The following is a 27944-nucleotide window of genomic DNA, read 5'->3' as shown; positions in this document are numbered from 1 at the left end:
ATGGTGCTCGTGCGTGTTGTGGAGGAGAAAGGTGGCACAAACCCTCTACCACACACAGGTGCTTCGCCCAAAAACATCAACTCAGAATCATCCCTTGGGAAAACTCACCTGTCTGCTGCTCCCAAACACTCATCCTATTATCCCTAAGGAGAGCCCACTTCAGGCAGAGGAGGAGGGAGAAAGGGGGATTGAAGTGGTGGAGGGCGGCCAGCAGAGGACGAGCTCACTCATCACACTGGTGACTCCTGCCTGTCCCCCTACCTGAGGTGGGAAGCAGGACTGGGGGGGCCTGGGGAGGTGGGGAGAGATTTTTCCCTGCCATCTCTACAAGGGGCTCACTCCTTTATTCCAGGGCTCCTGGAAGTTGGAGACCCATCGGGAAGCTCGGCTGAAAGGAACACAACCCCTCCCATCCACATCCCTTACTATGGACACCTCACTTGTATCAGGAGCTCCTCCAGCTCTCTCTCACCTCCTCCCAACTCCAGAGCACTGGACCTGGCTGCCACTTCCATAAAAATCACCAAAAATCAGAATTGAAAGGCTCAGCCCATCCTTTCCCCCGGCCGAGGCAAGAGTTGCCTTAACCAGCTCTCCAGAGCACAATAAATGCAACGTGTCCTTAAATTCAGACCCCTCCCTTAAGCCTGGGAGCATTTTAGATCTCCACGAGTCAAAGTGATGCAAACAACTGTCACTTTATTGTCACGTCCAGCTGTACCGCGAAAGGCACACAACAAACTTCATTGGTACAAAAGAATTTCGCTCCGGGGGGGTTCGTACAGTTTTCCTTGAGTTTGTGGTTTGTTTTTTTTTTTTGTATTTTTTTTTCCTTTGTTCCTTTTGCAACACAGTCACTGGCTCTCCCATCGCCCCGACGGGAAGATCCTTTCACAGAAAGGACTATTTTGTGCAGACAGACAGCTCGTTATTGCAGGGGGAATGGCACGAAGGGCAAGGCGGGCACGGCCACCCCATTCCCTGCCGGAGCTGCCCCGGCCACCTGCAGGATAAATGGGAATAAATGGCACCTCTGTGTCCCCCCTGCTCAAATGGCACTTCTGTGTCCCCCTGCTCCCTGGCACCGCTCCTGCTTGTCCAGGGGTGAGCTCCATCACAGCCCTCACCATCATCCCAACCCCATACCTCCATCACTCCACTTCAGTCCAGCTTTAGCTGCAGGATAATGGGATGAGGGGGAGAAATGGAGAGGCTCTGGTTTAGCTGCCCCTCTCCTCAGTGTTGGGCATTTCTTTATACAATTTATCCCTTTTTTCCCTCCAGCTCCATGTTTCTGCAGGATCCTGTGGATGGAAGGGGTGTCAGCAGGACTCCCCAGCAGAGGGGGACAAAAAGAGGCTGGGGATTAATTTGGGGGATTTTCCTGCCTGTACCAACGCAGAAACACACACCACAAACCCAGCCATGGATGGCAACCTGGAGTGGCAAACAGGATGCCAGCCTGGGATGTGGCACCCCCAAAAGAGGCTATTGGAGGTTTGCTGTGTTGCCCCCAAAACCAGAGCAGAGCACACACTCTGACCCCCCAGGCAGCATCCTCCAGCAGCCTTGTGGATTTAGGGAGATAAGGATGCCTTAGGGACCACCATCCTCCTGCTTGCCCTGCCAGCAGTCAGATGTTGACATTATTTTCCCATAAAATCCCTCATTCCAGGCAAGATCCTGGGGTGGGACACGATGCCAGTGCCACAGTGCCATGGCAGCACCTGAAATTCTCTCACACCTGCTCCCATCTCCCAGTAATTCCAATAACACCGAGGATTTTTTTTGCACTGTGCCTATAGCTACACTCCCTTTCTTTTGGTACCAGCTCCCCTTTCTTGGCTCCCCCCCCCACACACCATTTCTTATAAAAATAAGATTGTGCTTATTTATAAAATAATTATTATTTTTTTTACGAAAAGTTTCCAGTTAAAAAACGGTGGTGTATCAAAATAGGGCAGAACTTTGGCTGTCAATGGCTAAACTCTAATTAAAAATATCCACTAAAAAGGCATTGTGCTGTGAATATTAGCTCTGTAACACTTCACCCTCCGGTACCGATGGCAAATATTCCACCTGGGCTGTCTGGCTTCCCTAGGACACACTCAGAAACCGCCCTTGGATTTTTCTAGCACATCACCAGCACCCTCTGGCAGAATTATTCCAACTGTAAGAGAGTTAAAGACACATGAAAAGCCTTGGGGAAATACAACGGAGACTGCACCGGGATGAGCCACACATACAAGGCAGTTGCATACATATTCTCCTGGAGAGGAAAGTCTATTTTCTCACCTTAGTGCTTAGAAAAAAATATGATTATTTATACAGTTCATGAAAGAAGAGAGGCAGGTCCTTTGTATAAAAGTGATTTGAGAGCAGGAGTAAAATGCAAATGGGTCTATAAGATCCAGACATATATAAACATACATACCTTGAAATATTTATATATGTATTCTTGAGATAGTCAACATTTTGGATGCATTATTGCAATATCCTTACAGAGGACCTATTCTTTTCCATCTTTTCCATCCTCCTTTACTTTCTTCTTTTTTTATGTGGGGGGGGGTGTGGGGGTTTTTGGTTTGTGGGTTTGTTTTTTTTGTTTTGTGGTTTTGCTCTCCAAAAAACCCAGAAAAATTAAAAGAAAAAGGATAAAACAAGTTGCAAATGGCTCTGCCAGCTCCCAGTCACCATCCACCTCACTGGGACCACTCTGGCCTGACCTCCAGCACATGTTTTTGGAAGAACTGGGATAATGCTCTGCCCCAGCAGCCATTGGCTGTGCCTTGCTCCGTGGAACATCATTATTGCTTAATTCTCCCTTCCCATACTGGCCTTTAGGGTTATTTACATTTCTTTGGCTTGACTTGAACACAACAACCTGGCACTTTCTCTCCAGCTGCCAACACGGAGCCACTGCCGGATACAGGCAAGAAGGGGAAGAGGCCACCTCACCACGAGGCAACGAGACAACACGGGTGGGCTTCTGCTGGTCCAAGAAGTTGTGCTTCTCCCAGTCGAAATAAGACAACTTGTGTTTGGCACAAACTCATCCAGAGTTGATCCAGGGATCTGCATCAGGACAATCCCCCCAGTGCCACAGTTCCCACGGCCTCGGTTTGCAGGGAGCAGTGTGGGGTGGGGGAAGGTGCTGTTGATGCCCCCAGTGCAGGGCAGGGAGCCCCATCCTCCCCCCCCGAGGGCGGGTGGCCGGTCCTGTGCCCCACGGCGCTCAGACAACGAACTCGGGGACTTCGTCGTGGGTGAGGTCCAAGGAGAAGTATTTGCTGGTTCTTTTGACGGGGAAGGTCTCCTGGATGTTGATGCACTGCTGGGCCAGGCAGCCGTTGCAGTAGAGCCCGTCCTCGTCCAGCCCGTGGGCACAGCCGAAGGTGTAGCTCTGCGCCGTGTCCTGGCACAGGTTGGCCAGCTGCAGGAAGTCCTTCTGGTAGAGCCGGATGTCATCCAGGCTCAGGCTGTGCCGGTCCGTCGATGTCTTCGGTTTCCTGCACGTCGTCTGGGAAAAGTAAGGAAGAGACTCACGACCCGCTGGGATATAAGGGGGTTGGGGAATCCCAAAATCCCAGGGGCAGCCCCACCAAAAGCCCACCAGGAGCACGTACCTGGGGCAGGGAGTCGGTGCTCTGCCCACGCAGCTTCACCACCGTCTCCGAGGAGCTGGAGGTGGAGGAGCTGATTTCTTTCACAATAAGCCCTGTGTGGGGAAGGGAGGAAGAGGAGGGTGCAAAGGTTATTTCAAGGTGTCCCAGATCTCTTGGGATGAAGGCCTGCTGCACCTGGGGTTTGTCCCTGCCTTGAGGCAAAGGCACCCTCTGCTCCATGGGGTGCCATTACCTACAAAGCATCCCAAATTTGCTCCAAAACTGCATCCAAAGCCATCCCCAGGGAGCCTGGTACCTCAGAAACCTCCCAGTAGCTCCCAGCATGGAGCTGAAAATGTGGGTGACTCCCTGGGTGCAGACACAGCTCCAGAGAAGAGCATCGAGTCCAACTCTGCCAAGGCCACCACTAACTCATGTCCCCAAGTGCCACATCCATATGGCTTTTAAATCCCTCAGGGATGGAGACTTCACCACTTCCCTGGACAGCCTGTGCCAGTGCTGGACAACCCTTTCCATGAAGAAATCTTTCCTAATATCCAATCTAAAACTCCTCCGGCACAACTTGAGGTAGTTCCCTCTTTTTTTTTACCCCATCTCTCCTTAAGGCATCAAACCCACTGGGCGAACTGTTTTTCCCAGCATTCCAAATGGACACCTTGGGCTGATTCTGCTTTGCTGAACACCAAAAAAATCACAGAATGACCTGATTGGAAGGGACCTTAAACATTATCTCATTCCAAGCCCCAAAGGTGTGACTTGCACTGGGGAATTGGAAGTGAAAGCGGCCACCACCTTACCCGAGTGCCCGTTGAACTTGCGGGACAGCAGCATGTCCTCCGTGATGTAGACGCACATGTCGGGGCTCACCTCCATGTCTCCAGCCTCCTCCAGCTCCCTTGGGTCATCCACCAGCATCTCGATTTCTGCCGGAGACAAGATGGTGGGATGAGTCACTGATGTGATTCCTCCAGCCCCAATCACCCAGTAGGACCCACGGTGGAAAACCCAAACTGGTGTGGGATGAGTGAGTGATGGGACTCCTCCAGCCCCAATCACCTGGTGGGACCCACGCTGGAAAACCCAAACTGGTGTGGGATAAGTCACTGATGTGACTCCTCCAGCCCCAGTCACCCAGTGGGATCCACGCTGGAAAACCCAAACTGGTGCAGGATGAGTCACTGATGTGACTCTTTCAGCCCCAATCACCCAGTAGGACCCATGCTGGAAAACCCAAACTGGTGTGGGATAAGTCACTGATGTGACTCCTCCAGCCCCAATCACCCGGTGGGACTCACACTGGAAAACCCAAACTGGTGTGGGATGAGTGACTGATGTGACTCCTCCAGCCCCAATCACCTGGTGGGACTCACGCTGAAAACCCAAACTGGTGCAGGATGAGTCACTGATGTGACTCTTTCAGCCCCAATCACCCAGTAGGACCCATGCTGGAAAACCCAAACTGGTGTGGGATAAGTCACTGATGTGACTCCTCCAGCCCCAATCACCCGGTGGGACCCACGCTGGAAAGCCCAAACTGGTGTGGGATGAGTGACTGATGTGACTCCTCCAGCCCCAATCACCCGGTGGGATTCACGCTGGAAAACTCAAACTGGTGTGGGATGAGTGACTGACGTGACTCCTCCAGCCCTAATCACGTGATGGGACCCAAACTGGTGCAGGATGTCACTGATGCGACTCCTCCAGCCCCAATCACCCGGTGGGACCCACGCTGGAAAACCCAAACTGGTGTGGGATAAGTCACTGATGTGACTCCTCCAGCCCCAGTCACCTGGTGGGACCCACGCTGGAAAGCTCAAACTGGTGCCTCACCATCATCCTGGGAGTCCTCCTCCAGCCGGTCCTTCCCGCCGCTCTCCACGCCGGAGGTGTGGGAGCTGCCATGGCTGGTCATGGAGCTGCAGGTCTTCAGCTTGCGGTGGGCGCCGGCGCTGGAGAAGCCATCATCAGGCCCCATCTCCCTGGGTTTGGGGTCAGCCTCAATGCCGGAGGTGTGGGAGCTGCTGTGGCTGGCGGTGGAATGCCGGGACAGGCGCTTGTGCCGGATGCTGCCGGCGCTGCTGCCGCTGGCACGCGAGCGCTTCTCCAGCTGCTCCATGTCCAGGTCGAGGGTGTCGCTGATATAAGATTCCCGGTATTGCTTCTTCTCTGCAGGGTGGTATAACAGCAGCAGCCTGAATCCCAACTCTCTGGGGTGCCCGGAACCCCATGGAAGGGCAGGGATCACTCTGGCACCTGGGGCATCCAGGGGAACTGTCACCTGAGCCCAGTGTCACCAGTGACACACCTGGAGCCAGACCTGCCCTGGTGGCATTGAGGGATGGCGGGATGGGGGGCCTCACATTTGCTGTGCTCTGTGCTGTGCTGGCCCTTCAACAGAGGAGGACAAGGAAGATGAAGAAGAGGGAAGAAGAGGAGGAGGAGGAAGAAGAGTTGAGGAAGAGGAGGAAGATGAGGAGAAGGAGAAAGAAAATTAGGAGATGCAGAAAGAGGAGGTGAAAAATAGAGGAGAAAGATGAAGATTACGAGACGGAAGAAGAGTTGAGGAAGAAGAGGAGAAGGAGAAAGACAACTGGGAAATTAGACAATTAGAAAACCAGGAGATGTAGGATGGAAGAGGATGAAAAAAGAGAGGAGGAAGATGAAGATGAGGAGAAGGAAGAAGATGAGAAGAATAAGGAGGAAAAAATGAGGAGGAGGAGGAGGAAGAAGTTGAGGAAGATGAAAAGGATGAAGAAGAAGAGTAGGAAAAGGAGAAAGGAGGTGGAGGAGGAAGAGGAAGAAAAGAAAGAGGAAGATGAGGAGGGCAAAGAGGAGGAAGAAGATCTGATGTTTTCACAAGGGCTTTCTGAGCGTGGAGGTGGGATGAGCAGCACTGGGAAATGCTGCACAGAGGTACTGGGAGGAACTGGGCCATCAGGGATAGTAGCAGGCCTTGGATCTTGTATCCCTTAGCAGGACTTGTATCCCTTACTGTCTGGGGGGCCTATGGGTACCCAGCCCAGACAGGAGATTCTCTTGCCAGGCAGGGATGGGGTGTAGGATGCACAGCCAAGGGTGATAGGGGACAACTATCCCCTGTCATGCTCCCAGCACACCAGGCACTCCTAGAGGCAGAAATGCCAGGTGGGAGCCTGGCCCTGGTGGGATTTGGGCCTGGGGACCTACCCTCGTTCTCCTCCAGCCGGCGGACCTGGCGCAGGATGGGCTGCAGGTTCATGTAGAGCCGGTGGCTGCTGCTCAGCAGCTGCAGCAGGTGCCGGGAGCGCAGCGGGCACCCCGTGTAGTAAATGAGCTTCCTGGCAGAGGGCAGTCCATCTGGCAGGATCTCAAACTTCTTGCCCTGTTGGCAGAAGGGAGAGATCAGCCCCAAGGAGGAAAATAGTCCAGTTCTCACTCGGTCCTGCTGCAGCCCAGTGTTAACCCTACGGATTGGAATCACCTGCCTGAGGTCTGTGCAACAGCATCTCATGCCCAAGTCAGAGCCCAGGAGATGCTCTGCCTGGGGACCATGGAATCACTGAGTGGTTTGGGTTGGAAGGGACCTTACAGACCCCTGCTCCAGGCAGGAATAACTTCCACTAGACTGGGTTGCTCCAACCAACCTGACCACTTCCAGGGAAGGGGAAGCCACAACTTTTCTGCCCAACCTGTGCCAGGGCCTGCCCATCCTCACAGCCAAGAATTCCTTTCCAGTATCCCATCCAACCCTGCTTTCTGGTAGTGGGAAGCCATTCCCCTTGTCCTGTCCCTCCATCCCTTGTCCCCAGTCCCTCTCCAGCTCTCCTGGAGCCCCTTTAGGCACTGGAAGGGGCTCTCAGGTCTCCCTGGAGCCTTCTCTTCTCCACGCTGAACACCCCTAGTGCTCCCAGTCTGTCTCCATAGCAGAGCTGCTCCAGCCCTTGAAGCATCTCCATGGCCTCTTCTGAACTCACTCCAGCAGCTCCACGTCCTTCCCATGCTGAGGGCCCCAGAGCTGGATGCTCCAGGTGGAGATGGTGGCACTCACCACAAACACCAGTTTCCCCACATTTGTCCACGGGAAGTCATAGAGCAGCTGCTTTTCTTCATCCAAGTTCTGCAAGAAGAGGAGAGGGATCCCTGGCTGAGGATGCTGGCAGGGTCAGGGAGCTGGGCTGATCCATGACCCTTGGTTAGCCACCCACCTGGAAGATCTGGATGCCCCGTGTCGTCAGCCCCAGCGTCAGGGAGGCCTCCACTTCCCTTTTGTCCTAAGGGGAAAAAAATTAATTACATGGTTTTAAATACACAAGTTGCAGTATGAAGTGGATAAATCTGCCCCAGCTCAGCCCAGGGATCCTCCTGCAGCCACCCCAGTCACCATTCTATTATTAACATGCAAAATTAATCATACAATCATACTGTGAGGTGGGGAGGCTCTGACACAGGTTTCCCAGAAAAGCTGTGGCTGCCCCATCCCTGGAAGTGTCCAAGGCCAGGTCAGACTGAGCTTGGAGCGACCTGGTCTATTGAAAGGTGTCTCTGCCCATGGCATGTGGTGGAACTGGATGGCCTTTAAGGTCCCTTCCAACCTAAACCATTCTGGGATTCCATGACAGCACTCTGTACTGTCCCAAAAGCTTCTCATTTTTAGCTTGAGGATGCTACAAAAAGGTTTGTGAAGCACCATCTCCCAGCAAACAAACTGCTTTGTTCCCAAGAGAAAGACCCAGGGGACTGTGCAGGGCTAAGAGTTGGACCTGGTGATCCTTGTGGGTCCCTTCCAACTCAGCCGATTCTGTGATTCTGTGATATATTTCTTAGAGAGAAGATTCCCAAAAGTGAGATCCCAGAAACCTGAGGGATGGGGCTCACCTTGTACAGCCTGTAGTAGTGCACGGCCACATCGTCGAGCCGGACGGCCTCCTTGATGTACTTGAGATGGGCTTCAGAGGCCGTCAGGGCAAACTGGTCTTTGTGCATGTTGGGCACGTGCTTCAGGATGTAGTCCTTGCCCCTCTTTGCAACCACCTGTTTGGAGGAGAGGAGAAGTTTGTCCAGCTGCTCCATGCCTGCTCAGGGCCAGATACCATCCCAGGAGTCCTGGAGAGTGGTGATTTCAAGGGAAAAGGGGAAATGGGAGAAATATGATTTCTTATAGAGATCTGCAGGCAAAAATAAGATAAATACAGCAGGCAGTGACTTCTCACCAGCAGGATTTCCCACTGGGAAGTGTGTGTGAGCTCTGTGTGCCTGTGCCATGAAGTTCACACCACTGCTGACACCTGTGCCAGGCCAGGAGAGCTATGCCCAGATTCCCTGTGTGAATGGAGACATGGATCCAGAGCCATCACTCCTCAGTGACATGTGTGAAAAAAAGAGAAGCCAGCAAATTTTGGAAGAAAACCAAGAAAGAGGTCGGAAAGGAGAAGAGAAAGCTCCAGGGAGAGCTTTGAGCACCTAAAGGGGCTTCAGGAGAACTGGAGAGGGACTTTGGGCAAGGGATGGAGTGACAGGATAAGGAGGAATGGCTTTCCACTGCCAGAGGACAGGGTTAGATGGGATATTGGGAAGGAATTCCTGCCTGTGAGGGTGGGCAGGCCCTGGCACAGGTTGCCCAGAGAAGCTGTGGCTGCCCCATCCCTGGAAGTGTCCAAGGCCAGGTTGGACAGGGCTTGGAGCACCCTGGGATAGTGGAAGGTGTCCCTGTCTATGACAGGGAGCGGAATGAGGAGGTCTGTAAGGTCCCTTCCAACTGAAACCATTCTGTGATTCTATGACACCAATTCCCACAGGATTGCCAAGCCGGAGGGGCTGCACCTAATGGTGGTGTGGCTGTGCCCTGCTGGCACATGGCACACAGTGAATGCCCTGTAAGCATCCCAGCAGCACCCAGAGAACCCTCCACCAGTGCAGGAGCTGCCCCAGCCCCACACCAACCCCAACCCTCCCTGCCTGCAGCTATTTCCAGCCCCGCAGTTGTCCCATGTTATTAATAACCAGGATTAAGCCAGACATGGGGATGCAGCCGAAAGAGCAGCCACGTGGGAACCCTCTGAGCCGCTTCACGGGGGCTCACTGGAGCTCAGAGCAGGGACCACAGCACAGAACACTCACCCAGGAGGGGAAATAGGCTTCGGGCTCGAAGTACTTCCCATAGTGCTTGTTGCGCTTGAAATCTCCCAGGTCAGCTTGGAGGGCGAAGGCAGTGAGGAGGAAATAGGCCTCTTCCCGCAGCACACACTGGGAATGCAGCACCTGCTTCCTCAGGTGCCAGTAGTAGTAGTAACGAGCAGTGCGGTCACTGCGGGAGGAGAGAGGAGCCACTTTCAGCATCATCACATGGGCTGTGCCTGCTCCCCACAAACAGTCACCCTGGGGTACCTGCAGGTTTAAATCTCTCAGGGTCATCTTGCCCTGGGCCAGAGGGAGCAGGGTTAGGGGGTAGAGCAGGGTCAGGGGGTGCAGCAGAGTTGGGGGATACAGTAGAATTAGGGGTACAGCAGGGCTAGGAATGCAACAGAGCTGGGGGGTACAGCAGAGTTAGAGGGTAGAGTAGAATTAGGGGTACAGCAGAATTAGGGGTGCAGTAGTGTTAGGGGGTGCAGCAGAGTTGGGGGTACACCAGGGTTAGGGCGTATAGTAGAGTTGGAGGGTCTAGCAGAGTTAGGGGGTACAGCAGGATTTAGGGGATACAGCAGAATTAGGGGGTGCAGCAGGGTTAGGGGGTGCAGCAGGGTTAGGGGTACACCAGGGTTAGGGGGTACACGAGGGTTAGGGGGTACACGAGGGTTAGGGGTTGCAGCAGAGTTAGGCGGTGCAGCAGAATCAGGAGGTACAGCCGGCTTGGGTGGGTACAGCAGGGTTAGAGGGTACAGCAGAGTTGGGGGGTACAGCAGAGTTGGGGGTGCAGCAGAATCAGGAGGTACAGCTGGCTTGGGGGATACATCAGGGTTAGAGGGTACAGCAGAGTTAGGAGGTAGAGCAGAGTTGGGGGTACAGCAGGGTTAAAGGGGTACAGCAGGGTTAGGGGGTGCAGCAGGGTACCCCATAGCCAACAGCAGGGGGTGGGAGACCACTCCAGGACTTTCCTCCCACTGGGAAGCTCTTGGGGAGTAGGCAGGGCAGGCTGCTGAGTTGTTTGCTCCTTTTACCCATTTATTAAAGCCAAAATTCCCACTCAGTACTGCAAATCTGCACAGCAGCCAGGTGGAATATCCCCCCAAAAGTGTCCTCACTGGGCTGCAGATGTCACCATGTCCCCAAAACCTTGAAAATCACTTTGTCCCTGAAACAGGACCTGAACACAGGTTAAAATTAGGGTGTTTCCTGGGTTAAGCTCTGATAAAACCCCTGGACATGATGTCCCCACTCCCCTAAAAGGCTTTGTCACCACTGGCTGGGAGCAGTGTCCCCACCAGCCCCTGTGTGGCAGGAGAAGTCACTCAGCATCCAGCCACAAACAGCCTCAGCTTTTGGGATGCCAGGAGAATTCCATGATATCCCGAGGCTGCACACCCACCCCAGCAGGTGCCCCCCAGGGTGGGGACAGGTGAGTGCACCCTACCTGATCAGCCTCCCGTTTTCCACATAGTACTGCACTCGGAAGTGGATGATCATCGGGGGGCCAAACTGGTCGATCCCCTGGAATGGAGGAGATTTTCGGGGTTCCTGTGGAGACCCCGACATTGTGCCCCAGTCCCTCACCTCAGCTCACTGGGGTCATGTCCTTCACTGCCACCCCTTGCCCCCCACGGGTGAGTTCACTCCAATGGCGATTTTTAACTCAATTATTGACACCTGTTTTTCCCCCATGATGCTGGAACTCAAAGGGGATTTGGATTTAAAGAAGCAGGAGGCTGGGTTTCAGACCCCCAGGGGTCTGCATCCCCACACCACTGCTGCTATCCCTCTCCCAGTCCAGTATCCACCAGTCCCCGTCTCAAGTGCCACCACAGGAGCCTGAACACCAACCCCTTGGCACATGGCACTGAAATAATGAAAAGGTGCTTTGGAGAGAAAAAACCCAAATTGATTTTAGAAACTCAAAGAAGGGACCTTAAAAATTCTGCTGAAGGCAGGAAAAAAACCAGCAGCTCCAGGGATGGAGCATGGAGGATACATCCCCATCTGGGGCACAGGGTGGCACTCGGAGTGACAGCCATCAACCACCACCCTGGTTTCATTTTGCACACCCACCCCCCCATCCCACACTGGCTAAATTTCCTCCCACCCCTCGGCTGCATTCCCGGGTCCTGGAAGTGACCTGCGATGGGGACAGAAGTGGCCTTACTGCCGTCAGCTCTCCATGCAAGACCTCACTGCTGACCTTGCTGGCCTCCTTCTTCCACTCCTTGGGGCAGTACTTGTAGAGTTTCTGGGCCAGGTCCATGTACACGTGCTCATTGTCTGGGTGGGACAGAGGTGGCATCAGCATCCCCACGTGTGTCCTGCATCCCACCAAACCCTGCCCTGGCCCCACTGATTCATCAGTGAGCAGGATGGGGGATCTGTGACCTCCTTGTCACCTAATGAGGCCACCAAAGGGCTGAGTAAATTTGCACCCACCTTTGCGTTCACCCCAACCATGCTGAGCCATGATGGCATCAGCCTGGACCACCAAACCCACAGCATGAGCCCCTGACTTACTCTGGATGACGCTGAGCCCAAAGAGGTGACAGTCCTTCAGCCTCAGGAGGTCACACACCTGTACCAGTAACTCATGGCACAAAATCTTCACCTGTAAAAAAACACCCGAGTGGTCCCAGCTGCATCTTTGCCCACCTAAGCCAGGCAGGAGGCACCAAACCTCTCAGCAGAACCCTGAGCAGGATGGGGGGGGGTGACAGGATGGGCTGTGGGGCTCAATTTTTCCATGGGGTAATTATAGAAGTCTCCAAAAGCCTGGAGTGCAGGACCAGAGCTCTGCCAGGGATAGGATGCACAGGGAACCACAGGGCAGCTTGAGAGCAGTGGGTGGTGGAGGAGCCCAGCACTGGGGAGATGCTTTTGGGGACAGAAAACAGAACATTCACAGAATCCCAGAAGGGTTTGGGTTGGAAGGGACTTTAAAGATGATCTCATTCCAACCCCCTGCCATTGGCAGGGACACCTTCCACGAGACCAGGTTGCTCCAAGTCCCATCCAACCTGGATGGGGCAAACACAGCTACTCTGGGCAACCTGTGCCAGGGCCTCACCACCCTCACAGGCAAGAATTTATTCCCATCATCTAATCTAAATCTCTCCTCTTTCAGTTTAAAACCATTCCTCCTTATCCTAACATGATCTGTCTGCGTACCAAGTCGCTCTCCATCTTTTTTATAAGCTCCCTTTAAGTACTGAAAGCAATTTAAAATTTTTCCTGCATCAAAAGAAACCCTGGGTGGTGGTGAATTAAAACAAAAATAAAAAGTGGGGGGGAATTTCACACTGAATGCTACATCCAAATCAGAGTCAAACCCCCTCCTTTTTATTCCCTGAGCTCCAGGAGCCTGAACTGCCCTCCAGAGTGGATTTGTGGAGCGAGGGCTAAAGCAGGGGGTTTGTGCCCCCTGTGGGATGCCAAGCAGGAGGTCACCCGCTGCAAAACATGCTGCTGCCAGCAGAACATCGAGGCAAGAAGGAGCAGGAGAGCGTAAAACGCTGCCGCAGCCTTAGGGGGAATAACTCCTGTGCATTTCTCCGGCAGGGCGAGAGCAGGCAGGCTCGGAATTAAATCCAGCAGCAAAACCAGGGCGTGCAAACGCTGCAAGCCCCAGGGTGTGCTGAAAATGTCAGTGCTCAGGGGGTTCCCCAGGCCCCCCCACGCTGCCTTACGTTGATGATGATGTTGAGGGAGTCGTCGTTGGGGAGGAAGATGCAAACGCTGCGTCGGTCCTGCATGACTCTGTTGTTGTGGAAGGTCAGTTTGTTCATCGTGCTCCGGGCTCGGGGCTCGGGGGGGCTGGTGGGGGTCACCTCACCGGCGGGCCGGGGCGGCCTCGGTCCCCGTGGGCGCCATCCCTGCGGGACACAGCGGGAATGAGCCCTGTGCATGGCACTCCCAGCTCCACACACCCCTCCCCACCCATCAGCATGCCCTCCCAGAAGTGGGGTGTCCCCCAAAACCCCTGGGCACACCCCAGCACAGACACCCTCCCAGTGCCGTGGTTTGGGCAGGATCGCAGCCCAGCCCGAAAAAACCTGAGCCAGCAGTTCTGTTCTCCAGGCTTGAGTTCAGAAAAACCTCAGGAAAGGCTTTCCTGGCATAATTAAAATAAATAAAAGTTTGTCTGCTGGGAACAACCCTGTTGTGCCAGCAAGGAGCTGTGTGGGACACAGGAGGTTTCCCTGCCAGACACAGAAGGGCAAGGAGATGGTGTGGGGTCCCATCACAGAACCACCACACCCCTTCCAGTTCCAACTCTTTACTGGGGGTAATTAAAACAATCTAAGCACTAACAGTGATTTGCAGATGGGAATTGCTGCTCAGAGCTGGTGAATCCATCCTAACACTGACCCCAGACAACCCTCATTTCCAAGGGTGAATATTCCTTAAGCACTTTTTACCCCATGACCATCCACAGGAACACAAATTCCCACATGACACCAGGAGGAAGAATCTTTAAACTCGAAACTAGTTCAGCCTTTTCCCAACCCACAGATTTATGCTGGCACTAGGACAGCAAAGTGTCCCCCTTGTCACCAAATATTTGCTTTGGTCTAGATGGAAATGCCTTTGGCTTCCAAAAGCCTGGAACTTGCATATTTGTGCAGCAGGGAATAAGTGCCCCGAGGTGACTTTTTGTTGGTGGTTCCTGGGGTTTTGCAGGAGTTGGGAAATCCGGAGGTGATGCTCTCTCATCCCCACAGCACTTTGGGTCTGCACAACCAAGGCTTTGTGTCCATGGGTTATGTGCAGCACTGTGTCCGTGTACTATGGATTCTGTGCATTGTATCCGTGTATCTCAGACAGGCATTATATCCATGCACGGCATCCATGCATTGTGATAGTGAATCATGGCCACGGATCGTGCCTGTGCACTGCATCCATGCATTGTGGTATCCATACATTTCATCTGTGCATCCCAGCTGTGCATCATGGCCATGCATGGCATCTATGCACTGTCCCCATGTCTCGTGATGGTGTGCTGTGGCCATGGATTGCATCCCTGCATCATGGATGTGCATTGCAGCCATGCTTTGTGGCCATGCATCGTATCCGTGCATTGTGATGGTGGTGCATTGTGGCAGACTTGCATTGCATCCATGTATTCCAGCTGTGCATCATGGCCATGCATGGCATCTTTGCACTGCCCCCATGCCTCGTGATGGTGTGTTGTGTCCACGGATTGCATCCATGGATTGCATCCCTGCATCATGGATATGCAATGCAGTCATGCATTGTGGTGGTGCATTGTGGCATCCATGCATTGCATCCGTGTATCCCAGCTGTGCATCATGGCCACGCATGGCATGTATGCACTGTCCCCATGCCTCATGATGGTGTGCTGTGGCCATGGATTGCATCCCTGCATCATGGATGTGCATTGCAGCCATGCTTTGTGGCCATGCGTCACATCCGTGCATTTTGGCATCCATGCATTGCATCCATGTATCCCAGGTGTGCATCATGGCCATGCATTGCACCTACACGTTGCATCCATGCACTGTGTCCATGCATTGCACCCATGCATCACAGAAATGCATCTTGCCAAGCACTGCATCCATGCCCTGTGGCATCCATGCATTATATCTGTGCATCATGGAATCTGTGCACTGCATCCACGTATCACAGCTGTGCACCATGGCCATGCATGGCCTCTATGGACTACATCCATGCATGACAATGTGCAACATGAATGTGCATTGTATCCAAATATCATGGCCATGCACTGGATCTGTGCATTGCACCTGTGCATCATGCACTGTGGTGGTACAACATGGCATCCATGCATTGCATCTGTGCATCACAGATGTGCATCAAGGCCATGTATTGCACCTATACATTGCATCCATGCACTGTGGTGGTACCTCATGGATTCTATGCATTGCCTCCACATATCACAAATGTGCATCATGCATTGCATCCATGCATTGCCTGCCTGTGGCATCCATGCATTGCATCCATGCATTGCATGCCTTTTTGTGGCATCCATGCAGTGCATCCATGCATCACAGATGTGCATCATGGCCATGCCTTGCATCTATGCACTGCATCCATGCATTGTGATGATGAGCTGAGGCCCTGCATCAGGGCTGTGCATTGCAGCCATGCATTGCATCTGTGTGTTGCACTCCTGTATCGTGGGCGTGCATTGCATCCATGCAGTACAGCAGTGCATCATGGCACCTATGCATTGCACCTGTGCATTATGGCTGTGCATCACATCCATGCATTGTGTTGGAACATCATGGCATCTGTGCGTTGCAGAGGTGTGTAATGGGCCTGCACTGCATCCATGCATTGCAGTGGTCCATTGTGGCCATGCTTTGCATCAGTGCATTGCAGTGGTGCATTGTGGGCATGCATTGCATCCATGCATCACAGTGGTGTATTGTGGGCATGCATTGCATCAGTGCATTGCAGAGGTGTATGTGGGCATGCATTGCATCCATGCATTGTGGAGGTGTATTGCACCCATGCATTCCACCCATGCATTGCAGCTGGTGTATTGTGGCTATGCATTGCATCAGTGCATTGCAGAGGTGTATTGTGTCCATACATCGCACCAGTGCATTACAATGGTGTATTGTGGCCATACATTGCATCAGTGCATTGCAGAGGTGTATTGTGGGCATGTATTGCACCCATGCATTGCACCCATGCATCGCACTGGTGTATTGTGGGCATGTATTGCATCCATGCAGTGCAGTGGTGTGTTGTGGGCATGTATCACACCCATGCATTGCACCCATGCATTGCACCAGTGTATTGTGGGCATGTATTGCATCCATGCAGTGCAGTGGTGTGTTGTGGGCATGTATCACACCCATGCATTGCACCCATGCATTGCACCGGTGTATTGTGGCCATGCATTGCATCCATGCATTGCAGGGGTGCATGATGACATCCATGCATTGCACCCATGCATCACAGTGGTGTATGGAGCCCATGCACAGCCCCCAACCATAGTATTCATGCGTTGTGCAGCACACTGAGCCATGCACTGAGGTTGTGCCTTGCCCCCCTGCATCGTGGCCACGTCCTGCATCTGTGCTTGTGTTTGTGCACCGTGGCTGAGTATCCTGGCTGTGCCCAGACACGATTGATCCCAACTGGAGCAAACAGCGCAGTGCCCGGCTTGGTTTCAAGGTTCATTAAAAGCCCCAGAGGTGAATGAAACAGGGCTGAAGGTATTTGGCAAACGCCCTGAGCCGGCTGGGTGCCCGGCAGCTCCCGTGCCCTGGCACAGGGCCAGGTGTGACGTGACTTGCGTGGGCTGCAGTGGGGAGGAGCCGTGACCCTGGGCACCCTCCAGCACCCTCCCTGCCCCACTCCCACACAAAGGTCTCCTGCAGTCCCAATGGATGCATGAGAGCATCTTCCCATCACTGCTCTGTGGGCTACAGCTGGCTCAGAACTACAGCCACAGACACCACCCACTCCTGAGCCACTGGTGAATCCACCACCAGGATTCTCTGCTGGGCATTGGCCCCCACTCAGAGCTTTTCTGCAGCACCATGGTGCTCTTAGAATCCCTGAATGGATGGGTGGGAAGAGACCCTCAAGATCATTTATGTCACTCCCTGCCACGGGCAGGGACACCTCCCATTATCCCAGGTTGCTCCAAGCACTGTCCAGCCTGGCTTGGGACACTTCCAGGGATGGGGCAGCCACAGCTTCTCTGCCCAACCTGTGCCAGGGCCTCACCACCCTCACAGCCAGGAATTCCTTCCTAACATCCCATCTAACCCTGTCCACTGGCAGTGGAAAGCCATTCCCCCTTGTCCTGACACTCTCCAGCATTCCAGGGCTGTTCATCCCATCACTGTAATTCCTACTCCTCCTGCAGCCTGGATTGTTCCCAGGGCACCAGGGATTAAACCACACGAGCTGTCGTCAGCAGAGCATGGACATCGGAGGGAAAAAAAAAACCAAACCACACATTTTGTAATTTCTTTAGAAAACACCCCAGTTCCTGCTGCTGAATGAGAACATTCCATCAGCTGACCACGTAGGGATAGTCCCTATGGAGAACTCCCTCAGTTCCAGGAGCTTCCCCGGGGGCTCTGCCAGCCCTTGGAACTGCACAGATTCAATGAGGGGGCACACAAAGCCCTTTCCAGGGTGCTGTGCCTCCAGCAGCCTCGGCCAGACGCCGGCAAATTCCTTCCAAGCATCTGCAGCTCATTCCGACAATGTCAGCTTTGATTCCCTGGAACCCTGAGCTGCTGCCCTCGCTGAGTCGCTTCTGCTCCGGCGGAAGCGTCGATGTGAGGCACAAACAGAGAAACATGGAATGGTTTGGCTTCGAAGGGATCTTTAAAGATCTAGTCCAACCTTCCTGGCTGCAAGCTGGAAAGATCCTGGACTGCAGGGAGAGCCCCCCTGGATTGCCATGCAGCAGGAGGGGTGACACAGGTCACCCCACACTCTGAGTGGGAATCTCCATGCCAGGCAGTTTTCCAAAGGGTTTTCCATCCGGAGAGCAAAGCTGGCTGGAAAAACACTGGAAATGAGGACTTGGGCATGGATCAGCCTCTGCAGTTCCAGGAGATTCAGGTCTTCCAGCTGTGTTTTCCTTGCTATAGGGAAAAGAGCACTAAAACTCCAGAGAACACACTGCGACCCCTTGTAACTCCAGAGAATATTCCTCGATCCGTTGTGTTTTCCAGCCCAGGCTGCTGGAATACTGTCTCCCTCCCTCGTGCTGATGCCATGGGATAAATCCTGTTGCAAAGCTCTGCTATAAAGAAAACATCAGGCCATGAACCTGCTGGTTGGCGCGGCTTGGAAGCGCAGCCGGGGCTGCGCTGCTGACTCGGCAAGGGATTTATTCATCCCGGGGTCCTGCACACAGGGCTGAGGGCAGGGACAGGCTGGGCTCGGCTCAGATGGAGGTGCTGGAGCAGCATGACAGGTTCTCATCGAAAGAATATAAACTGGAATGTAATTCCAGGCTGGGGATTTAACATCTCTTGAAGTTGTTGGCTGAGGTTTTCCTCCAAGTGTGCAGGTTCCATGGATGCAAAGTGGGGTTGCATTTTTCCCACTCCATGTATTCAAAAGAAGCAGATGAGTCTCCATCCTCATGGGTTTGGGTCAGGTTTGTGCCCTTGTGGTACCCAGCAGATATCACAGTGCCTCCAGCTCTACCCAGCCATGATCTGTGGCCTCCAGGCAGAACCAGCTCATTTCTCCATCCCTCAAATTCATCCCATCTCTGTCAAAATATCCATCTCTAAAAAAAAATTCTGCCCTATCACATATCTCCATCCCTGGAGGGATTTAAAAGCTACGTGGATGGGGCACCTGGGGACAGGGGTTAGTGGTGGCCTTGGCAGTGCTGGGGGAACAGCTGGACATCTTAGAGGTTTTTTCCAACCTAAAAGACTTCACAATTCCATGCTTGTAACCCACCCACAACCAGGCTTTTGTTCCAGCCCTCCTGAACCACAACAGGGGTGAGGGAAGGGATCCAGCACAGGACCCACACGTAGGCACGGGCCATCCCGCAGCCAGAGGCTGCCCAGGGCGCAGAGGGAGATGGGAAGATGAATTCACAGGGCAGGAATTTCTTGTTTTTAAGAGTTTGGAGTGGGTCTCACCCCACATCACAGGGCTCAGGTATGTGCAGAGCTGTTATTACAAGTTTTAAGGCCGTCACTTAATGCAGCTTCTCCGAACCCAAAAGCCAGATTAATTCCTCCTTGCGGTTGGCCCGTAATTAAAATCGTCTCCAATTCTTCATGAACTCAACAGTTTCCTCCTAATGAAGGGAGGCAGATGAAAGAGACCTTCACTGGGAAAAAGGACTCGGTTATAAATATTCCATTACTTCATCCGCCACAAAAGCTATTTGGATGCTGGAAACTCAGCCTGGGCAGCCGGGGGCCAGCCCCCACCAGCCCCAGCAGATGCCCCCAAGTGCTGGGGATATCCAAAAAGCCTCTCCAGGGAAGGTTCCCCCAGGAGCTTGCCTGTCTCCACCTCTGCAACACTCCCCCTCTTCTTCTTCTTCTTCCTCCTCCTCCTCCCCTTTGGCTGCTGCAATGGGACAACAATGGGCAGAGCGGGTGCTTGGGACACCCAGGGATGGCCAAGCCATGTGTATCGTCCCAAAAATGGGATAATGGCCCCTCTGTCCCCTCCTGCTGGGGACAAGCCCCAGGGGACATCACATTCCAAGGAAAAACACAGGCCAAGCCACAGCAGCTCAGGAAACTGCTGCCCTGCTCATTTTTCTGTCATGCACGGAGTCGAATCCAGCCTGGAAGTGAAGATTTTTCCATTCAACACAAGGAAGAGCCATCCCAGGGCTGTTCATTCCGTTACTAAAATATAAATAAAGCATCCCAGCCTCCCCCAAGGATGGACACAGAGATGGATTTCGCCTGGCAAGGGCTCCAGTGAGGGAGGGACGGCGCCTGCTTTCCCTCTTCCCTTCTCTGCTATTGAACCAGCCCCTTCCACCACATTTCCTTCCGGCAAACTTTGCCTGAGCCTTTGGGATTAGAACAATATCAAGACTGGACTGGGGAGGGTCGTGCTCAGGCCACCCCAGCTCTCCCATCTGCCTCTGGATCTGTCCCCCAGCATTCCCAGGAGCTTTATGAGCCATCCCCCAGCGACACCAAGCCCAAACCTCCCAGAGCTCTGATCCTGCTCCCAGGACCACAGGCATCGCTCTGAAGGATGCACGTGGATGTGAAGCGTTGCCTTTGTCCCCCTCTCTGTGGGCAGGCTGCAGCCCACACTAACAGCAGCTGTCCCAAATCCCTTGGGATTTGGCTGTGGGATCCCTGGACCACAAAGCAGCCCTAAGGGCCAGTGTCACCATCCCGAATCCTTTCGTCACACAAAGCACAGCCCCGAGACTCCAAACCATCGACCTCCCTATTTATGAATTATGATATTTTAAATATAATTGACAATATAATTAAAAATGGCATATAATAATTAACATTAATAATATACCACTCTGAATATTCATGTTATTTTATATAATAACACACCCCCAGGATGCTCTGACCCTGGGCAAACCCTTCCTTCCAGGGGCAAAGAACTCTTAGGAAGGCCCAATTCCCAGGCACACTCCTCTACATGGGATCAGAGCCCAAACCCATTCCCAGCCTGGCAACATGCGGTGCTTGGTGCACATGGAGGGAGAAAAAATAGGATGTGAAGTGCTCTGCAGACTGTCCAGAGCCCAAAAACCAGCTTCATTTTATGCCAAAACACACAAACCCAAGCCTGGACTATCCGGAGCCCCTGCTGCCCTCCGTGGCGTCCTCGGCCCCAGCTCCAAATCCAGCAAACAAAGCTAAACCAAGTTCCTTATTTTTTTTAATCCTGGAGAGGGCAGAGGGGGATTTATCTTCCCCCAGCAGCACCGCTCTCCAGTTCTCCAGCTGGGGAAGCTCCTCAGCCACTCCACAACCTCCATCAACTTCCCTACCCCAGCAGCAACGGGGAAAATCTTTTGGGGAAAAATATCCTAAGCCCACTTTTCAGTCAAGGAGGGAAAAAAAAGCAGGATAAAAGTCAATTAAGGAGCAGGCAGATATTTTAACCAGCACCATGGTTTGTATACTCCATCTGGAGTCCAAAGGCTGCCGGGTTTTTTTTTTAGCAGGAGGGAACTGACATCATCTTAATTTCAAATTCCCATTTATTTTTACATCTGGTCTGAATTAATCTTTCTCAGCGTCCTGACTTTCATGTAATGGAATAATTGCTTACAGACTCGGGGTTTAAAGAGCCTGAATAAACTCAGTTTAAAAAAAGAAACTCCTTTAAAAAACGATAGTAAAAATCCAGTACCTAGAACCAAACCCCAACACGCCTTCAGGATTGGGAATTTTAAACAGAACATCACTTTCAAGCAAGAGAGCTCAAATTAATCCCAGCTCTATCCAAGAATTGGAGAGGGCGAGCGAGCCCTGTGGAAAAACACCAACACAAACCAGCCTGGATTTAGGGAGAGCAGCAAAGCTCCATTAGTGCCATGCTGAAGCATTTCTGGAAAATCATCTCTGGAAAAGCAGAGTTTGGCTTAGAGGGAAAAACAACCTCATGGCCAGAAAGGCATTGGCCATGAGCAGAAAAAGGAGGATTCAGGAATGGGAGATGACAGTGATGGTGGTGGGGAGCTGGGGGCATGGAGGGGCCGGGATGTGCCTTACTCCCACGTCAAAGGGCACGGAACACCAAGTATGGTCCTGGGAAACCTCAGCTCCAGCCTGGGAAACCTCAGCCCTGCTTTCCCTGCTGCCACGAGGGCACCGTGTCAGATAAAGACTGACTGAAGAGGTGCATGGATTTATCCTCACTGCTTCCAGAACGTGGCAGGGATTCACATCTCCAGTGGGAAACAGGGAGAAGACCATCAGTGACATTACCAGGAACCAGCAGGGAACCCCAGCACCCCCATGGAGTGGGGGACACACATGGACAATGGGGTCCCACAGGTGACTGTGACCCAGAAATAGGAGGATCTATGGATGAGAGGAGCACAGGTAAGGGAAGCAAGAGGTGATGGGAACCATGGGTGAGGGTGCCCGTGGGTAAAGGGATGAGTGGGTGAGTGTGGTCAGGGGGTGGGGGTATCTATGGGTGAGCAAGATCCAGCAGTGAGGGGGTGCCATGGGCGAGAGGATGTTTAGAGGAGTGTGATCCAGAGGCAAGGAGTTCTGTGGGAGAGGGATACCCAGGGGAGAGGGGACCTGTGGGGGAGTGAGACCCAGGGACAAGGGGTCCTGTGGGCAAGGGGATGTTTGGGTAAATGTGACCCATGAGCAAGGGGTCCCAAAAAGGAGGGGACTTAGGAGTGAGTGTGACCCAGGGGACCTGTGTGAACCAGGAACAAGGGGACCCATGGGCAACGGTGACTCACGGGCAAGGGGACCTGTGGGCAATGGTGACCCACAGGCAAGGGGACCCATGGGCAAGGGGACTTGCAGGTGAGTGTGACCCACAAGCAAGGGGTGTCATGGGCAAAGGGACCTCTGTGGGTTATAGTGTGATCCAGGGATGAGGGGACCTGTGGGCAACTGTGACCCACAGGCGAGGGGACCCGTGGGGGAGTGTGACCCATGAGCAAGGGGTCCCAAAGGCAAGAGGACCTGTGGACTAGTGTGACCCGGGGCAAAGGGTCCCAAAGGCAAGTGGACCTCTGGGCAAGTGTGACCCAGGGCCAAGGGGACCCGTGGGCGACTGTGACCCAGAGGCGAGTGTGATCCAGGGGCAAAAGGACCCGTGGGCGAGCGCTGAGCGCACCCTGCAGCGGAGCGGGTCCGGCGTGGCCGTGGCGGTCCGGGGGGGTCCGGGAGGGTCCGTGGGGGGGTCCGGCAGAGCAGTCCGGCCCCGCTCGGCCGCGGCTCCCGCGGGCGGGCGGAGGAAATGACTCGCATTCCTGCAGCCGGGGCCGCTCGCTCCGCTCCGGCTCCAACTCACCCCCGAGCGCAACAAGCGGCCGCGCCGGGCCCACCCGCGGGGGCGAGCCGGGCCGGGCTGAGCCGAGCCAGGCTGAGCCGAGCCGAGCCGAACCGAGCCGAGCCGAACCGAGCCAAGCCAAGCCGAGCCTAGGCGAACGGAGCCGAGCCGGGATGAGCTGCGCCGGGATGAGCCGAGCCGGGAGCGCGGTGCGGGGCGCTGGGCACGCACCTACCTGCGGCTCCGGGGACCGCGCTGCCTTGCCGAGCCCTGTCGAACCCCACCGTGCCGAGCCGATCCAAGCTGAGCCGTGCCGAGCCCAGCCCAGCCCAGCCCAGCCCAGCCCGCCGCCCCCGCCCCTTCCCGGGCCGCCCCGCACCGCCCCGAGCGGCACCGGCACCGCCTCCCGCCCCGGCGCGGTCCCCGGGACAGCGGGGAAGGGACAGGGGAACGGGGTGACCCGGGCACAGCACCCGAGTATCGGCCCGGAGGAGGTGTGGGGAGTCAGGCACCCCCCGCCCCGGACCCCTGTTCCCGTGGGGAATTCGCGAACAGGCTCTGGAAAGAGCCTGAGCATCCCCTGGGAGGGCACACGGGAACCGTCCCTGCGGGATTGAGCAGGGAGGGGAATGCAACCTCGACAGAGAGTAAACCCACTCAAACGTTCACAGGAGAGGAGAGGGGCATCCTTCTGCGGGGACCGGGTCCAGGGTCGGGTCGGGAAGGTGCTCCGAGGGCTAAAGCCCCTCTGCTCTGGAGCCAGGCTGGGAGAACTGGGGGTGGGGGCGTTCACATGGAGAAGAAAAGGCTCCAGGGGCACCTGAGAGCCCCTTCCAGTGCCTAAAGGGGCTCCAGGAGAGCTGGAGAGGGACATGGGACAAGGCATGGAGGGACAGGACAAGGAGAAATGACTTCCCACTGTCAGAGGGCAGGGTTAGATGGGATATTGGGAAGGAATTCTTCCCTGTGAGGGTGATGAGGGACTGGCACAGGCTGGGCAGAGAAGCTGTGGCTGCCCCATCCCTGGGAGTGTCCAAGGCCAGGTTGGACAGGGCTTGGAGCCGCCTGGGCTAGTGGGAGGTGTCCCTGGCCATTGAACAGGTTTGGAATGTGATGGTCTGGAAGATCCCTTCCAATCCCAGCCATTCTGGGAGCATATAATCACTCAAGAGGGGACTCACATGTCCTCTGTGGGAACCCAAACATCCCTAGAGAGTGGAGCCTAAACACCCCCTGCACTCATCCCAATATCCCCAGCCCTTGCTGTGCCACTGACATATTAAAGGCAGTTCTTAGGAGTCGAGTTGAGGCAGAAGCAGAATTAGGGCCAAATCCCATTCCCATTAAACCCCCCACTGATGCCCTGGCAGCTGGATAAATGTGAGCTGGGCTCACTCATGTGAGGCCCAGCCACCCCTCAGTGCACGTAACGGAGCCGATGCACACATGGATCCCTCTCCATAGGTGACCCAGGACAGGAATAGCAACAGCAGCAGCACCATAAATTAGCATCAAAGCATCTCCGAGCTGCTCCTCCTTCACAAGTGCCATCTGGTGAGATTGTTTTTGGAGTAGTTATTTATTCCTCACTTTTAAGTGTCTATAGGCATTTTTCGGGATGACCTGCGAGGCCGGCGAGGCCCCCGCAGTCTCTACGAGGCTCTGGGAGAGAACAGCCGCTTGTTCCCAGGCCTAAATAAAGAGCAGCTCTGCTGTGAACACCCTGACAGTCATTGCTGAAATCTGTTTGCAGCTCAACAGATCGTGCTGGGTAATTACATTATGTGAGTGCATGGTACCAGCAGTGAGAATCCAAGGCGCTGCTCTCCTCATGGAAAAAACCAGCCTGGCTTTCGGCAGAGCTGGGGTTGGAAAACCCTTGGCTTTGGGCTTGCTGTCATGGTCCTATCCATGCCATGTAGAATTGGGAGAGTGTTTCTATCCAGCAGCTCCTGCTTGTGTGGCACCGAGTCCTTGCGAAGCCACTGGTACCAAAAGCCACCGCTGTTGAAGGCAAGGGCACTGTGTCCAGGCAGGGCCCATCATTCCAGCTAGAAATGCCTTTTTTCCCCTAAAATTCACAGTGGAGGCACCTACTCTGCAGATAACAGAGGGGGATAATGAGGCAAAGCTGCCATTTGCCTCATTTACCCCAATTTAAGGGTTGGGGGAAGCACAAGCAGGAAACAACCCCATCACTGAGGCACTGAGGAGGACGAGTTGATCCTGCTGGACTTGTTCCCTGCCCCATCACATCCCCCCGGGCCTCATGGAATACAGGAATACAGAATCCCAGCGCCTGCCTTGCCGCAGAGGCTAAATAAAGCAGCAGGAAGAGCTCTCGAATGCCAGCGAGGCGATATATAAACATCGACGTGGATGGCGCGTGTGCTAACGCTGCTCCGGAGCCCAGGAGAAATGTCTCGGCTCATACCAACGTGAGAGGCTCCCATGGCTGGAGAAGAGTCTCCAGGAAAAGCCATCCCAGACTGTGACATGAGGAGAGCTTGGAAAGATGGACCTTAGCCAATGTCCGGTCTGTCTCTCCTCTTTGGGAAAGGAAAAGCCCAAAGACTCCGGTGACATTTCTCTAACAATTCTGGAATTAATCTCACTCAAAGTCCCAAGAAGGGGAAATGCAGATGGAAAAAGTAATCAATGGAAATTTTTTGGGGTTTTTTTGGGTAAGGTTTAACTGAGCTAATGGCATTGCTAGGCCTATCTCAAAATAGGCAGAAAAAAAAAGGTGGTGTGGTTATGACTGAAAATACCATTCCCATAAAATATACAGATTTTTCTCGCACTGGATGTATTTCTATGAAGAGGACAGGAAATAGCAGTGGCTCACTGTGATCCTGCATTATCACCATCCAAGTATCTCCCATCCCAGCGTTTCAATACTGGCTTTGTTACTGGCAGGGATAAGCACAGGGATGTGGGAGCTCTCTTATCTCAGAGTTGCCCTCAGATTATGTTAATGACAGAAAAATTATAAACAAAGCAACAGAATAACAACTAAACCCATCCGGGTCTCCACATCCCACTCCCTTTCCCAAAGGCTGGTGGGTCAGTTGTGAATTCCCCAGGGCCAGTGCTGTCATTCTGTCAGTGCTCAGAATCAATTTTTAGGGATTTTTGGGATGTCCTGCTAGGAAAATTCACTCTGCAGCAGCACCATGAGAACCTCAGCACTGACCATGAGCCTTGTGGGGTGCATTTGGGGACAGGATTGTCACTGCTGCTTGATGACACCTGGCACAGCATCAGGGCTCCAGCTCAGGCTGCAGCTGGGATTTAGAAATTCCTCCCTGGAAGTGAGAGGAAAACAAATCCCAGCTACTGTGAATGGGCTGTGCTGGGGCTGGGGCTGGTTTCTCAGCCCATAAGGGGAAGAAATTAAATAAAGAAACCCCGGCATGGAGCCACAATAGCCCGTGTGTTGCTATAAACTCTGGAGAGGAGCTGGACCTTGCTCCAGTTCCTGCATTTCACGGGAATTTCTCAGGAAGCTTTTCCTCCCTTCTCATCCAGGCTGGGGTAGACATGTCCCTGTGCCCCCAACATGGAAGCAACCAGGATGGAGGGACCCCCTCCAGCATTTTCTGGGCTGTTTAGGAGAATTCCATCTGGATTTTGGCCATAAAGACCCACTTCACAGAGACATAATCAAGTCTCTGCTTTATTTGTGTTTATAATTAAAACCCTGGGCACACATTGGGACCCCTCCTCAGGGGTTTTGCCCTGATTCTGCACCACTTTCCTATTTGCCTGGATGTATCCCTTGGGGAAGTGACTCCCCACCAGCCCTAACTCCATCTATTCCTGTTGAGCTGGGAAATCCAGTATCCAGCATTAAGGAGCCAGCTGTGGATGGTGCTGAGCACCCTTAGCTGGCTCCAGGGAAAGGGAGAGCATCCCTGGGAGTGGCCTGGGGACACCCCAGCTCAGTAGCCAGGTGGTGGCTGGGAACAGGATCACAGAATCATAGAATCAGTTGGGTTGGAAAAGACCTCTGAGATCATCAAGTCCAACCCTTGGTCCAACTCCAGTCCCTTTACCAGATCATGGCACTCAGTGCCACGGCCAAGCTCAGCTGAAAAACCTCCAGGGATGGGGAATCCACCCCCTCTCTGGGCAGCCCATTCCAATCCCTGAGCACTCTCTCTGCAAAGAATTTTTTTCTGCTCTCCAACTTCAATTTCCCCTGGCAGAGCTTGAGCCCATCGTGCCCCCTTGTCCTATTGCTGAGTGCCTGGGAGAAGAGACCAACCCCCACCTGGCCAGAACTTCCCTTCAGGGAGTTCTAGACAGTGCTGAGGTCACAACAGGGTGGCCCGTTGACCATGCTGGGTGTGTCCCTCAGCCACCAGAGCTGGAGCAGGAATATCGGCAGGAATGTTCCCAGAGGGAGCGTTGCCATCACATTTTAGCTGGGGAGGGTGTCAGTATATTTAGTATATTTAGTATATTTAACTGGTCCCCTAAATCCCCCTCTCTATTTATCCTGCCCAGGCTTTGCCTGGGAAGTCAGCAAGGACGAAAATAAAAAGGAGTTCCATGAGATTTAACTCCAGCAAGGCTGGAAAGAGAGAGAAAATCCAGCCTGAATACCCAAGTATTGGAACCATCACGAAAATCCAGGAGTGCATCCAGCAGGGAAGCACCCCCCGGCTCGGGGCTCGGCCGGCAGCGCTGATACGGTATATTGTGCTAATCCAGCCCGCAGGATTTCCAGCTGCCTTTAACCCAGCAGCTCCGGAG

At 53.7% G+C, this 27944-nt stretch overlaps 2 protein-coding genes across 8 annotated transcripts in view; one reads left to right on the top strand and one right to left on the bottom strand.

Moving 5' to 3' along the window:
- Positions 1–682: 682 nt before the first annotated feature.
- Positions 683–27944, bottom strand: part of FRMD6 (FERM domain containing 6) — a 45845-nt gene continuing 18583 nt past the window's right edge. For 2 of the 7 annotated variants that reach the window (XM_071557208.1, XM_071557207.1), the window contains 13 exons: positions 13424–13609; positions 12255–12345; positions 11872–12014; positions 11173–11249; positions 9723–9909; positions 8481–8636; positions 7811–7876; positions 7654–7722; positions 6813–6987; positions 5457–5792; positions 4424–4549; positions 3627–3718; positions 683–3520 (listed from right to left, as the gene is read on the bottom strand). In XM_071557208.1, coding sequence (XP_071413309.1) covers positions 3236–3520; positions 3627–3718; positions 4424–4549; positions 5457–5792; positions 6813–6987; positions 7654–7722; positions 7811–7876; positions 8481–8636; positions 9723–9909; positions 11173–11249; positions 11872–12014; positions 12255–12345; positions 13424–13522 — 1902 coding nt within the window. In that variant the 5' untranslated portion in view covers positions 13523–13609 and the 3' untranslated portion in view covers positions 683–3235. Of the gene's footprint in view, positions 3521–3626; positions 3719–4423; positions 4550–5456; positions 5793–6812; positions 6988–7653; positions 7723–7810; positions 7877–8480; positions 8637–9722; positions 9910–11172; positions 11250–11871; positions 12015–12254; positions 12346–13423; positions 13610–23414; positions 23493–27944 lie in introns of those variants that run through there. The other 5 variants (XM_071557209.1, XM_071557210.1, XM_071557211.1 and 2 more) reach the window with 5 other exon arrangements.
- LOC139673036 (uncharacterized) lies at positions 22626–23800 on the top strand. The gene is made up of 2 exons (XM_071557950.1): positions 22626–22711; positions 23170–23800. The coding sequence occupies exons 1-2, from the start codon at positions 22626–22628 to the stop codon at positions 23798–23800; spliced, it is 717 nt and encodes a 238-aa protein (XP_071414051.1).

The sequence above is a fragment of the Pithys albifrons genome, chromosome 6 (assembly GCF_047495875.1).
Source record: "Pithys albifrons albifrons isolate INPA30051 chromosome 6, PitAlb_v1, whole genome shotgun sequence".
In the NCBI taxonomy this organism is placed as follows: domain Eukaryota; kingdom Metazoa; phylum Chordata; class Aves; order Passeriformes; family Thamnophilidae; genus Pithys; species Pithys albifrons.
This window is presented reverse-complemented; position numbering and strand designations above follow the sequence as displayed.